The 13,256-nt window shown below is 40.0% G+C and overlaps 1 protein-coding gene across 1 annotated transcript in view; it reads left to right on the forward strand.

Moving 5' to 3' along the window:
* Positions 1–13,256, forward strand: part of MRC1 (mannose receptor C-type 1) — a 99,160-nt gene that overhangs the window by 44,017 nt on the left and 41,887 nt on the right. Inside the window, exons 8-10 of the mRNA XM_047868213.1 lie at positions 2,755–2,912; positions 4,950–5,060; positions 12,681–12,796. Coding sequence (XP_047724169.1) covers positions 2,755–2,912; positions 4,950–5,060; positions 12,681–12,796 — 385 coding nt within the window. The remainder of the gene's footprint in view (positions 1–2,754; positions 2,913–4,949; positions 5,061–12,680; positions 12,797–13,256) is intronic.

Consider the following 13,256-nt stretch of genomic DNA (forward strand, 5'->3'; position numbering starts at 1 on the left):
TCTTTCTCTGGAGAGAGTTCCAACAGGCTTTTGCCCCTCTGGCAGAAGTTTTAAGATTATCAAGTGAATCTCCTTTGCATGTGGTCTAGGCTCTACTTTTTCCCCAGGCCCTGGGGTGAGTAAGTCCACATGTGAGATCTTCACGAGTGGATTCTCTGTTCCCTACAGCCCTATGGTTCTCTTGGATTTAAGCCCCATTGGTTTTCAAGCCAGACATTTGGGGGGATTATCTCTCCAGTACACATCCTGAGAGTGGGGGGTGCCTGGTGTGAGACACAAACCCATTACTCCCTGAGGAGAAGTTCCATATTTGTGAGACCCTCTTGATGGTGGGTGGCTACACCCTGGTGGAGTTTTTGGCAAGACGAGGTCTCTGTTTCTCCTACCCGTATTTCAGTTTTTGTTGTACTGTAGTTGTTCAGCTGGTTCTCAGGTTCCTTTCAGAGGGAATTGTTCAAAATGTAGCTATAGATTTGTTATCTGCATGGGAGGACGTTAGTTCAGGATCCTTCCATGCTGCCATCTTGAACTGCCTCTGGCAAAGGTTGCTTTTCTTAAAATTTATTTTTTTTAATGTTTGTTTATTTTTGAGACAGAGAGAGACAGAGCATGAACGGGGGAGGGTCAGAGACAGAGAGGGAGACACAGACTCTGAAGCAGGCTCCATGTTCTGAGCTGTCAGCACAGAGCCCGACGCGAAGCTCAAACTCACAAACAGTAAGACCATGACCTGAGCCAAAGTCGGAAGCTCAACCGACTGAGCCACCCAGGCGCCCCAGAGGTTGCTTTTCAATTCAGAAGAGGAATTAATAAAATTTTACTAGGGAAACCTTCCCTTTTTTGTCATGGATTATTTAAAACAGTGAAAATAATATGGATAAAGGTAAAGAAAGTTGTAAAATTATTTTTTCTGGATCAAAAGCCTAGAAAAATTTTTCTAGCTAGTTGAGATAATTATCTTTTTTTTGGATATTTTTTATACTGATTGTGGAAATAGAGTGGAGAAATTGGGACTTGCGCACCTAAGTTATGACTACATCAACTAAGACAGCTTCCCTAACAGCCTCGTAACAATTGGTTTAACGACTTTTTCCGCTTGTGTATTATATGTTTTTATAGAGTGTAGGCTGTGTTTAGGAATTACAAAAGCTAGATGGAGGTGCACAATGTAGTAAGAAAAAATGTTATAGGGAACTCTTAACACTTTATTTTAACTGTGGGCCTTGGGAGTTTCGGGTTTTATTTTTATTTTATTTACTTATTGCGGGGGCGAGGGGAGAGTTTAGGTTTTTATTAGCTTTGAACCTAAATCCTGAAAGGGCATATGAGGTCATTTTGAAGCCTACATTTGCTGCCCAAAAGATCATGAGCTGCCAAATTAAGTGAAAGGAAAAGGGTTTCATCCTGGCACCCTCATTCATGCCTCATGGTGCTGGAAACATCTGCTGGGGCTGGCAATGGGCCAATCAGTGACTTCTGCAAAAGCAAGTTGGGAGACAACGTTTAGGAGGAACAGATTAAACCATTTAGGGAGATTCCTATTTAGTGTGGCATTTTTCTCATTTTCTACTACACATCATCTTTATAGTCCTTTGGCAAGTAATTTTATTTTTGCCATTTAATTTTTTTTTTAACGTTTTATTTATTTTTGAGACAGGGAGAGACAGAGCATGAACAGGGGAGGGTCAGAGAGAGGGAGACACACAATCTGAAACAGGCTCCAGGCTCTGAGCTGTCAGCACAGAGCCCGACACGGGGCTCGAACTCACGAACCGCGAGATCATGACCCGAGCCGAAGTCGGCTGCTTAACCTACTGAGCCACCCAGACGCCCCTATTTTTGCCATTTAAAGGACAGAAGTCAAGCATTCATGATGAAATTTCCAATAGAATAAATTAGATATTCATTAATTTTTTTTTAATTTGCAAATGTATGTTTCTAGGCATGAAGACTTAGGCCTTACATTTTGTTCCATTTTAGTTATAATATTTTTGGAATTATAACTACAGATAAGGTCAATAATGTTCTTCATAGAACTTTAAAACAAAATGATGACATTTTGTATCTGTACCTGGTTATTTTTGTTTTAATGTTTATTTGTTACTCAGTTGAGTTTGTCTGGTATTTTATGGTGAACATGATTACAGATTCATTTATATTTATAGACCAATAAATAAGTCCTAAATGTCAGGAGAGACAGCTCAACTTCTTCGTTTATGTATCTTCTCACTCGTAGTACAGTTATTAAGCTTTAATATCTGGAATGTTCTTAATAATAACATAGTAAGTAAACTAGAAGTGGTTTTCAAAGTACTTTAAAACATTCATGAGATTTAATGATAGTCAAATAGATTAATGTATAAGTAAGCTGTCATATTTCCAACACAATGAGTACAGTTTGTATGGAAAGTTATTTATAACAAAAGAGTAGCTTCACAAAACAGGGGGTAATGATGGACCAACCTCAGCCTCATTTTAGCAACTCCCAGGAGATACAAGTTACACTTGTACAATAAAAGAATACAGTTGCCTTCACAATGTAAAGAATATGTTGCTCAATGAAACTAATATTGACAACATAAAGTGTAGTTGACACGTCAGATTAACACTCAAGAGACTGGTCTTTTATCTATTATAATCTTAAGGGAGTCGAACTTTTGTTAATAAAGCAGGGAGCCTTCCTTTCCCGATAACCTCCTGATTTTAGGAAAGAAAACATGTGTACATTGATTTCGTGTTTTTCTTCCTCTTTAGAGCCAGATGATGAGTTATGGATTGGCTTAAATGACATCAAGATCCAAATGTATTTTGAGTGGAGCGATGGCACCCCAGTAACATTTACTAAATGGCTGCGGGGGGAACCAAGCCATGAAAACAACAGGCAGGAAGATTGCGTTGTAATGAAAGGCAAGGTAAGGCAACTTTATTTGCTGACGCCTAGCAAAAGCCACAGGGTATGTTCCGTTCTGCCTCACTTATTACATATTATTATTGTTTAGGTTGCTTCTAGTCTAGGTGATCTATCTGTGTTTCTATTGTTTGGCAAAGTCAAATTTTCAAGGGGAAGAGAAAAGCAGCAGACAGAAACATTTGGTGCAGGGATGAAATTAACCAGTAACCAACATATTCGTCTTGTTCCTGTGCTGGGTTCTAAATGGCAATACGTACAACTTGACTGATCACATTAGAGCTTTGGTTCAACTTTTGACTGGTTGCTCTGAGCAGATGCACTTAGATCTCTTCTGGGTTTCACCGTCTGCCGTCTGTACCTGGAGAGCTACGTTTGCTCTTGTAGGTTACGTGGAGATGTCAAATATGAAAAGATTGCTTCCACAGCCTAAATAGGAGTTTAGTGACGGAAGAATATCATCAGGTTATCTTTTATTAATGGATGACGAACACGGTGGCTAAGAGGCTGGGTCTGGATGCCTGGCTTATTTTCTCATTTATGAAAAGGGCATACTAATTGTACCCAGCTTAACAGTGAGTGTAAGGATTGAATGGGTTAATGTGTATAACAAGTACTGTGACTGCCCCAAACCAGTTGTTCAATAAGTATTAGCTGCTGTTTCATCATTGTGGTTGTTTTTGTTGTGATTAATTGGGTTTTTAAAAAAAAATTTTTTTTTCAACGTTTATTTATTTTGGGGACACAGAGAGACAGCGTATGAACAGGGGAGGGGCAGAGAGAGAGGGAGACACAGAATCGGAAACAGGCTCCAGGCTCCGAGCCATCAGCCCAGAGCCTGACGCGGGGCTCGAACTCACGGACCGCGAGATCGTGACCTGGCTGAAGTCGGACGCTTAACCGACTGCGCCACCCAGGTGCCCCAATTGGGTTTTTTTTAAATGTTTATTTACTTTTGAGAGAGAGAGAGAGACAGAGTCCGAGCAGGGGAGGGGCAGACAGAGAGGGAGACAGAGAATCTGAAGCAGGCTTCGGGCTGTGACCTGTCACATAGAGCCCCATGCGGGGCTCAAATTCACGAACTATGAGATCATGACCTGAGCTGCAGTCAGATGCTCAACCAACTGAACCACCCAGGTGCCCCTCATTGTGATTAATTGAAAGCCTAAGAAAAGAGCAGGTATAAACTATTGAAAGGGTAGGCAGAAGTGTGTCCTGGGAAGAAGAAACCAGAAAACATCCTTCTTACAAAGAACTGAAGGACAATATGGCTGAAAGCACGGAGTTAGAGGTGGACGGACAGGTAGGAAAGCTGGCGAGTGTTGAGAAAACATGCCTTAGCTGAGGAGTGGCTAAACCAACTTTTCAATGTATAGCTGTCACTCTGGCTGAAGATTGAAGACCAGATGACAGTGGGTTGCAACTGAGTGAGAAATGAGGAGCCAGAGGCAGACGATACAGAAAGAGTCTGTAGGAGACTGGAGAGGAGAGGTCATTTTGATGTGAAGTCGTTGAGGAAGGGGGAGAAGGTGGAATCTGAAGAAGGCTGGGAGGCAGAGTCGTAGACCCAGGAGGACACTCCTCAGTACAAATTGGAAAAGGGAGGAGAGATGACTGGTTTCAAGGTGTGTTTTCAAGTTTGGTGTGTGGGGTGAGGGAGTTTTTCTGGAAGGCTTTCTCTGTACTTGGTCAACTTGAAAACAGCTGACGGGAGAGGCTGCATGTAGACCTTCTGTTGGTATAATCACTTAGGGGTTTACAAGCATTTTTAGTTTCTCTCTAGATCCTTCTACACAGTGGCATGGATAGCCATAGTATCAAAACATGTTGGGGCCCCAATAGCTTTTCACGTCTTTGCAGCCGGAGTCAAATTTGCTGTTTCCTTATAAAATGTCAATTCACCTTTCCTTTTCACAGATGCCATTTTTCTCTTAAGAACCTCGAATCTTCGTTTTCCTTTCCTGAGACACCATTACAAGAAAATGGCCTCAGAGTGAAACAGCTGATAATCATTCATTTTTTTTCTCTTTGCTTTCCGTAGGACGGGTACTGGGCGGATAGGGCTTGTGAGCGGCCTCTTGACTACATCTGTAAGATGAAATCTCAAACCCAACCTTCAGGAACAGTAGAAGTAGAAAGCGGCTGCCGGAAAGTGAGTATAGAACATACGCAATCATTTCAGACCAGCAAATATTCTGTGATATCTTGGCTTTACTTTTGCCTGGGAAAGTGTTGTATCATTGTCATAGGTAGTCAGATGTTCTAACTTTTTAAATGTTCGACTGTTTGTTGGTAGTATTTGGTATTTGTTCTCCCTGAAGTCTTCTTCAGGTGCCCTCTACAGCTAACATGGGTGCATGTGATTCAGAACGTCGGGGGAATTCTCCCACCCCAAATGGGGGAGCTAGAACAGAGAATAAAACCACACACCCGTGGAACCTTGTGAGGGTAATGAGAGTCAGATGGGTTATGGTCCTGGAAAGAAGGGTCACTGAGGTATTATTGGTGGTCGATGATCCCATAGGTGGTAGGAACATTTCCAGAAGATAACCATGAATTTCAGATAGCCAAGTCTCCTGTCATTTTTCTCCATTTATAGTATTTTTGAGAAGGCTACGTCTGACAGGGATACTTCGCAGTAGATCGCTGCATTGGGAGAGGAGAGATCCGACGAGCTGGTAGTGGCCGGCAGCCATCAGTTAAAGTGGATAAAGCTTCGCCATCTTACTGCCCATCCCCCTCACCTGTATCGCACTTGGCATTCTACCTCCCTGTAACTCTTCTAGTTCTTTGAGGTTGAAGCAAATGGCCTCTGTGAAGCAGTTTCTAAACGCATAAAGAAACTACAGAAGACAGGGTGTTGGGTTCTCATTTTCCTGTTTAACTGCTGAATTGCTCATCTTCCTCTTTTCTTCCTTTCTCACTTCTCTTGGATAAAAATAAAGTAGAAACCAATTTTCTTTCCAAGCATGTCATGTTGTGATCAGATCGTCTTATAACAAACACCAGAAAGCTGAGAGTTCATGAAACACAATTCAGTACTGTCCAAATAAACTAGAAGGAAACATTGAGCAGGGGCGCCTGGGTGGCTCAGTCAGTAAATCGTCTGATTTGGGCTCGGGTCACGATCTCATCATTGGTGAGTTCGAGCCCTGTGTTGGGCTCTGTGCTGACAGCTCAGAGCCTGGAACGTACATCAGATTCTGTGTCTTTCCTCTCTGTTCTCAAAAGTAAATAAGCATTAACAAATTTAAGAAAAAAGAAACATTGAGCAGATACAGAAAATCAGAGACTGTTAGAGACATCAAGGATTTTTGTGATGATCAAAATCCTCCCTTTAATTTTTACGTTCTGGAAATTCAGCCCAGAGAAGCTTGGACTTTCTTAGGGTACCGAAGCAAGGCTAGAACCCCAGCATCCTGACCCAAGGTCTCTACACTTAGACCACTGGTTTTTCTACCAATGCACTTATGTATCCTTTGTCTAATCATATGCATATGTGTTTATGTGTGTATTATTGTAATTTTCTAGAAATAATAGTCCTTAAATTTTATGACTTCCATACAATTAATCAAAGTTTATATATGTATCCATACATGTATGTATATATATGTATATATGTATATATGTATATATATGTATGTATATACATGTATATATATGTAACATATATATATAGTTTATATATGTATATATGTATACATATACATAGCCCAGTCATTGTCATATCTACAACATGTGATAAAATCCAATTTAATCATTAGGGTACTAATATGAAATATTAAAAAAAATATCCACAAGTGTTTGTTGAGTGTGGTTATTATGCCACCAATGACCTTAAAGGATAAATGCTATGTTCCTAATTAGAAGGGAAAACTAAAGCCCAGAGACGTTAAATAATTTGGCCAGTTTAAAAATACCTGCTGTAGGCATGACTTCTTCAGAGAGCTAGGAAGACTAGGAAAAAAATCCACTCACCGGTAAAGAAAGATAACAAGACTTAAAAATTTTTTTTGTTTCTTTTTTGGTCTGGGCCTGGGCACGCGATGACGTGATCTTTTGGAGAATTCAAAACCACAGGCCTGATTTCAGGTTCATTTTTCACTTTGTTGCTACCTTTGTGGGAAATCTAGTGCAAAGTGGTCCTGAGTCGCTGATATTCCTGGATGTCGGACAGAGGCAAATGTGAAGACTCTGTACACAGAAGTTCCCTTTTCCAGGCTGACGAGGCATCTCTCAGATGAGTTTGAAACCCAAAATTATAAAATCTACTACTGGGTGCTTTAGATGGTGGAATTAATGGGCATGACATTCCAGTGAATGTGTTTTTCTTTTAATGTGTATTTATTTATTTTGAGAGCGAGCGAGAGAGAGACAGACAGACAGACAGACAGACAGGGGTGGGGACAGGGGCAGAGAGAAGGAGAGAGAATCCCAAGCAGGCTCCGTGCTGACACGGGACTTCCTCCCATGAACCATGAGATCATAACCTGAGCCAAAATCAAGAGTCAGGCGCTTAACCGACTATGAATGTGTGTTTAAATATTTGCAGAAATAAAAGGTGAATTTAAAACTGTGGACCAACCAAACCAAGTTTTGTTATCTAGTGCTTTCATTGTGATTCACTTCCAAATATTTTTTATTTCCATTAAGATTTATTTTATCCTTGAATTATTTAGAAGAGAGAGAGAGAGGGAGAGAGAGAGAGAGAGAGAGAGAGTGAGAGTGTGTGTGTGTGTGTGTGTGTGTGTGTGTGTGTGTGTGTGTGTGGTTTTGGTGGTTGTGATGGGGATTTTGTTTGATTTTTAGTTTCTCAATAATTAGAAACTGATTTTAATTTCACTGCATTGTGATTATATACAGTTTTGGTTGTTGTTACTTGCCGAGACTTTCTTTATGGTCTAGTTAATAGTCAGATTTTGTAAATATTCAGTGTGTGCTTGAACAGAACGATCTTTGATTGTTCGGTTCAGGGATCTTTATATGGTGACTAGATAAACTTTAACAATTTGTATAATTCGGATGTTCTGCATTCCTAGTATTTTGTCTCCTTGACGAAATATTCTCTTTACAGTTCTGTCAATGTTTGTTTTATGTGCTTTGAACTGCATTATATCTTCCTGATGCGTCAGTCCTTGATAGTGTAATTATTTTCCTCATTCATACTAATCCTTTTTTGACCAGAAAGTCAATTTTAAATTAATTGCCACAGAAGCTATCTTTTGCTTGGCATTTCCCTAGAAATGCCTGTTAGCTTTTTAATAGTTCTATGTCATCGAATGGCTCTTGTAAAAATATATCTGCATTTTTATTTTTTATCTCATTTGAGGAACTCTTGGCTTTTTACTGGCAAATGTGAGTGTAGATTTTTTTTGCACATTTATATATTTGTATTTGTTTTACCATTTTGAGCTTTATTTCATTTACTGTTCTGTTTTCTTTCTATCTTGTCTTTTCCTGCATTCCACTAGTTCTCTGGAATATTTTTATCCCATTTTCCTCCTCTACAGGTTTGGGAATTACTCTATTTCTTTTTTTTCTTTTTTCCAGTGGTTAACCTTATGTTTTTAACATGCATGTCTGACTTGAAGTTAACATCTCTCTGCTTCCTGAACAAAATGAAGTTTATTATTCCACCTAAACATTAAAACATTTTTTTTTAACTTGGAAATCATGTTAGACTGTCAAAAAATTGAGAAAGAGAGTACAGAGAATTCCCCTGTGCCATCCACTTCCCCACCTTTGGTGAGAACTTCTCATGTGAGGCCTATAGTATCACAGCTAGGTAAATATGTAATACTGATAAACCTCTATTTTTAAAGTCTATCTCTAATTTTATTTTAGGATTATTTTTTTAGAGTATTTTTTTTTTAATTTTATTTCAATCCAAGTCAGTTAACATACAGTGCAATAATGGTTTCAGGAGTAGAATTTAGTGATTCATCCCCTACATGTAACACCCAGTGCTCATCCCAACAAGTGCCTTTCTTAATGCCCATCATCCATGTAGCCCCTCCCCCCACCTCCCCTCCAGCAAGCCTCAGTTTGTTCTCTGTATTTAAGAGTCTCTTATGGTTTGCCTCCCTCCCCGTTTTGATCTTATTTTCCCTTCCTTTGCCCTATGTTCATCTGTTTTGTTTCTTAAGTTCCACATATGAGTGAAGTCATAGGATACTGATCTTCCACCGACTTATTTTGCTTAAACCACACATCTCGTTAATTTCCCATTCTTTAACTTCCCACCTGCAATTAGTTATCTTTGCTGTTGGCACAGGCATTTAGACCTGGATTCACACACGCATTTATTGGTTCCTTTGCTCCGTGTAGACTTTCAGCTCTCTTATTCCTCCTGATTTAAAATTCTTCCTTGACAAAGTAAAACTTTTAGTGATTCCTTCACTGGTGATTTCGGAGTGGAAAACTCTCTGTCTTTATCTGAAAATGTCTTGATCCACCCTTACCTTGCGTAATAATTTAGGTAGGTTGTTTTAAAATGCTGTCTGTATGTATGTGCGTGTGTGTGTGTGTGATATGATATATTTTAAAGTAGGCTTCACACCCAGCATGGAGCCCAACATAGGGTTGGAACTCGTGACCTGAGCTGAGATCAACAGTCAAATGCTTAACTGACTGAACCGCTCAGGCGCCTCAGTGCTGTGTACTTATTGTTTCGTTTTCTCCTGGCCTTTATTTTTGACATTGGAATTCCCCTGTTATTAGACTAATTCTTCTTATCCTTCTTTTAAAAAAATTTTTTAATGTTTATTTAGTTTTGAGAGAGACAGACAGAACACAAGTGGGGGAAGATCAGAGAGAGAGGGAGACATAGAATTTGAAGCAGCCTCCAGGATCCCATCTGTCAGCACAAAGCCCAGTGAGGGGTTCGAACCCACGAACTGCAAGATCATGACCTGAACTGAAGTCGGACCCTTAACCGACTGAGCCACCCAGGCCCCCGTACTTTAAAAAAAAGTTTACTTATTTACTTTAGAGAGAGACAGAGTGAAGGAGGTGGGGCGGAGAGAGAGGGAGAGAGAGAGAGAACTCCAAGCAGGCTCCACACTGTCAGCACAGAGCCCAACATGGGGCTGGAACTCATGAACAGTGAGATAATGACCTGAGCAAAAATCAAGAGTTGGGATGCTTTTTAAAAAATTTTTTTCTAATGTTTATTTACTTATTTTTGAGAAAGACAGAGAAGTGTGAGCAGGAGAGAGACAGAGAATCTCAAGCAGGCTCTGCACTGTCAGTGAGGAGCCTGATGTGGGGATTGAACTCACAGAACAGTGAGATTATGACCTGAGCGGAAACTGAAAGTCAGACACTTAACCAACTGAGCTATCCATGTGCCCCAAGAGCTGGGATGCTTAACCGACTCAGCCACCCACACGTCCCTAACTCTTCTTTTTAAAAAGTGGCTACTTGTATTTTCTCTCTGATTGAGTTTAAGATCTACTCATTGTCTTTGCCATTCTGCAGGCTTTTAGTACAATATGTTGAGCTTTGGATTAATTTTCTTCTCTTTGGTACTCAGTGTGCTTCTTCATTTTCAGAATGTATCTTTCTTTTTAAATCTTGAAAATTATTGGGGCACCTGGGTGGCTCAGTCGGTTGAGCATCCGACTTTGGCTCCGGTCATGATCTCGCGGTTCCTGGGCTCGAGCCCCGCGTCAGGCTCTGTGCTGACAGCTCAGAGCCTGGAGTCTCCTTTGGATTCGGTGTCTCCCTCCGTCTCAGCCCCTCCACCGCTCACGTTCTGTCTGTCTCTGTCTCTCAAAAGTGAATAAATGTTAAAAAAATTTTTTAATTATATGGGGCGCCTGGGTGGCTTAGTCCGTTGAGCATCCAGCTTCGGCTCAGGTCAAGATCTCACGGTTTGTGAGTTGGAGCCCTGCATTGGGCTCTGTGCTGAAAGCTTAGAGCCTGGAGCCTGTTTCAGATTCTGTGTCTCCCTCTTGCTCTGCTCCTTCCCTGCTCATGCTCTGTCTCTGTCTCTCCTTCACAAATAAGTAAAAACATTAAAAAAAATTAAAATCTTGAAGATTCTCAGTCATTAATTTTATTTGGTGATTCTGAAACATTTCTTACTTTGATTTTCAACCTTCTCATTCTATTTTGTTTTCTGTCCGTGTTCTTTAAATGTCTTTTCATGTGCTCATTACTCTGCTACATTCATTCAGTTGACTAATCTTTCCGAAACTGCATTTCTACATTTTATTTAGCCATTGAGTTTTTCACTTCATGGTTTTCTTTTCTACAAGTTCTGTTGTGTGTTCACATCCTCTTGTTCTTTGTTGATAACATTTTGTTCTTTAATTATTGATTCTGCTTCTTCCTTTGTCTTCTTTTGTTAAATCATCTGAAGCATGCTTATTTTTATGTTTTTTTCCCAGAAAGGCGATTACTGACTTTCCTTGAATGTGAGCCTCATGTGGTTTGCAATTTTTGATTCAACCAGTCCCCGTCCCATCCCCAACCTAAGCCTCAAATGTCTTAGCCTCACATTACCTGTGTTGTAGAAATATTTCTATTGTGTGTTTCTGCATTTGACTTCTCTGAGTATCTAGGAGTCTCTCCTTTCGTAGACTGAGATTTATTTTATGTTTTTGGCTGCGGGTGCTAATGCAATGCGAATGGTATCAAGTTGGGACCAGCACCCATCCCTGGCACAGAATTGGTATTTATTTTTAACGGAAGAACTTTTCTCCCTGCACCTAGAACCCCAGGCAGATGATAAGAAACTGTCACTTCTCGGTTCTGTGAGTAGAGTTTTTCGCTCTCCTTTTTCGGAGGGGCTCCCATTAGTGGGTACCATCTTCGTGTAAGGACTTCAGTTCCATTCCCCTGCCTCAAGTGAGCTGATATGCTCATTTGTATGGAGATTAGTACCCCTGCCCTAGTACCATAATCTGAGGTTCGTGCACAATGGGGCAACTACAGTCTCAGCTTGAGTATTTCCCATTCTAGGTTTTAGTTTTCGATGTATTTTCGGTAACTGGAGACAACCTCTTCTTTCTCTTGAGCTCAAGTATGGAATTTTTTTCTTTATTGTTATCTTTTAAGTTTATTTATTTTTGAGAGAGGCACAGGGTGGGAGAGAGAGAGAGAGAGAGAGAGAGAGAGAGAGAGAGAGAATCCCACGCAGGCTCCATGCTGTCAGCACAGAGCTGGAAGCGGGGCTCAGTCTCACAAACCGTGAGATTGCGACCTGAGCCCAAATCAAGAGTTGGGACGCTTAACCCACTGAGCCACCCGGGTGCCCCTATTGTAATGCTTTTATGTAGCATTTCTGTGTGTTTTAAGGATGGGAGAGGAACCATGCCAAATGGTGCTGCCAGAAGTTTGATAAGTATTCTCCCAGGACCAGATGATACAGTTTCATAGTCATCATCTACTTTTGACGTCAGTGGGCAAATGAGCTTGCTACTCTGCCAATTATTTCCTGTGGTTACTCATTCTAATACTGAAATCTTAGGCATTTTGTTCCGTTTCCCCAGTGAGCACTTCACACATTGCTTTTGTTAAAAGAGGTATCAGAAACGGAGAGAATGAATGCCCTCTCCCCAGTTTTGTGTCCTAATTTGTCGTATGATGAACAACATTCTACTGTTTTCTTATTCACATGAGTAATTGTCATTGCATTTCAAACTTTTCAGATTTGTGTTCTTCAGATACCTCTGTTATTTAGCAATTTACATTTCATGGTAGAGGAATTATTAAAATAATATTATTGAATAAATATCCACGATAATCTGCTTGATAACATTAATAGGGCTGGAAAAGACACGGCTTCTACTGCTATTTGATTGGACACACACTTTCAACATTTGCAGAAGCAAACCAAACCTGTGTAAATGAGAAGGCTTACTTAACAACTGTTGAAGACAGGTATGCAACTATTTTAATTCTATTTTAATGCATGTCAAATAATGAAATGGTTTCACAGAAGCCTAAGTATCACCATGCTCTAAATTTCTGTAAATTACATATGATCTTGAGGTATGATTTGCAGAAGGAGTAGCATTGAAAATCATATCCTAATTTGGATTCTTCACTGTAAGCGCTATAAAATATTTTGCTCCTTTTAGAACTTGAAAGCAATATTCAGTAACAAACTTTCATTACGTTATTATATGAATCATATAATTTCATTTCAGAAAAGTAATGTTCTAGCGAACATAGTTTATGGGCCTAACTTTTTTCTGATCTAGTATATACCGAATTTTTTAAAGCAGAAAAAGTAAAATTTATTGGTTCAAAAATGCCACTTTCTATCTTTACCACTGTCTCCACCACAAAAAGGGTAGAGAGATTCACTGAATATTTTATTATTCCTTTACATTCTTCT

The sequence above is a fragment of the Prionailurus viverrinus genome, chromosome B4, assembly GCF_022837055.1.
Source record: "Prionailurus viverrinus isolate Anna chromosome B4, UM_Priviv_1.0, whole genome shotgun sequence".
Taxonomy (NCBI): domain Eukaryota; kingdom Metazoa; phylum Chordata; class Mammalia; order Carnivora; family Felidae; genus Prionailurus; species Prionailurus viverrinus.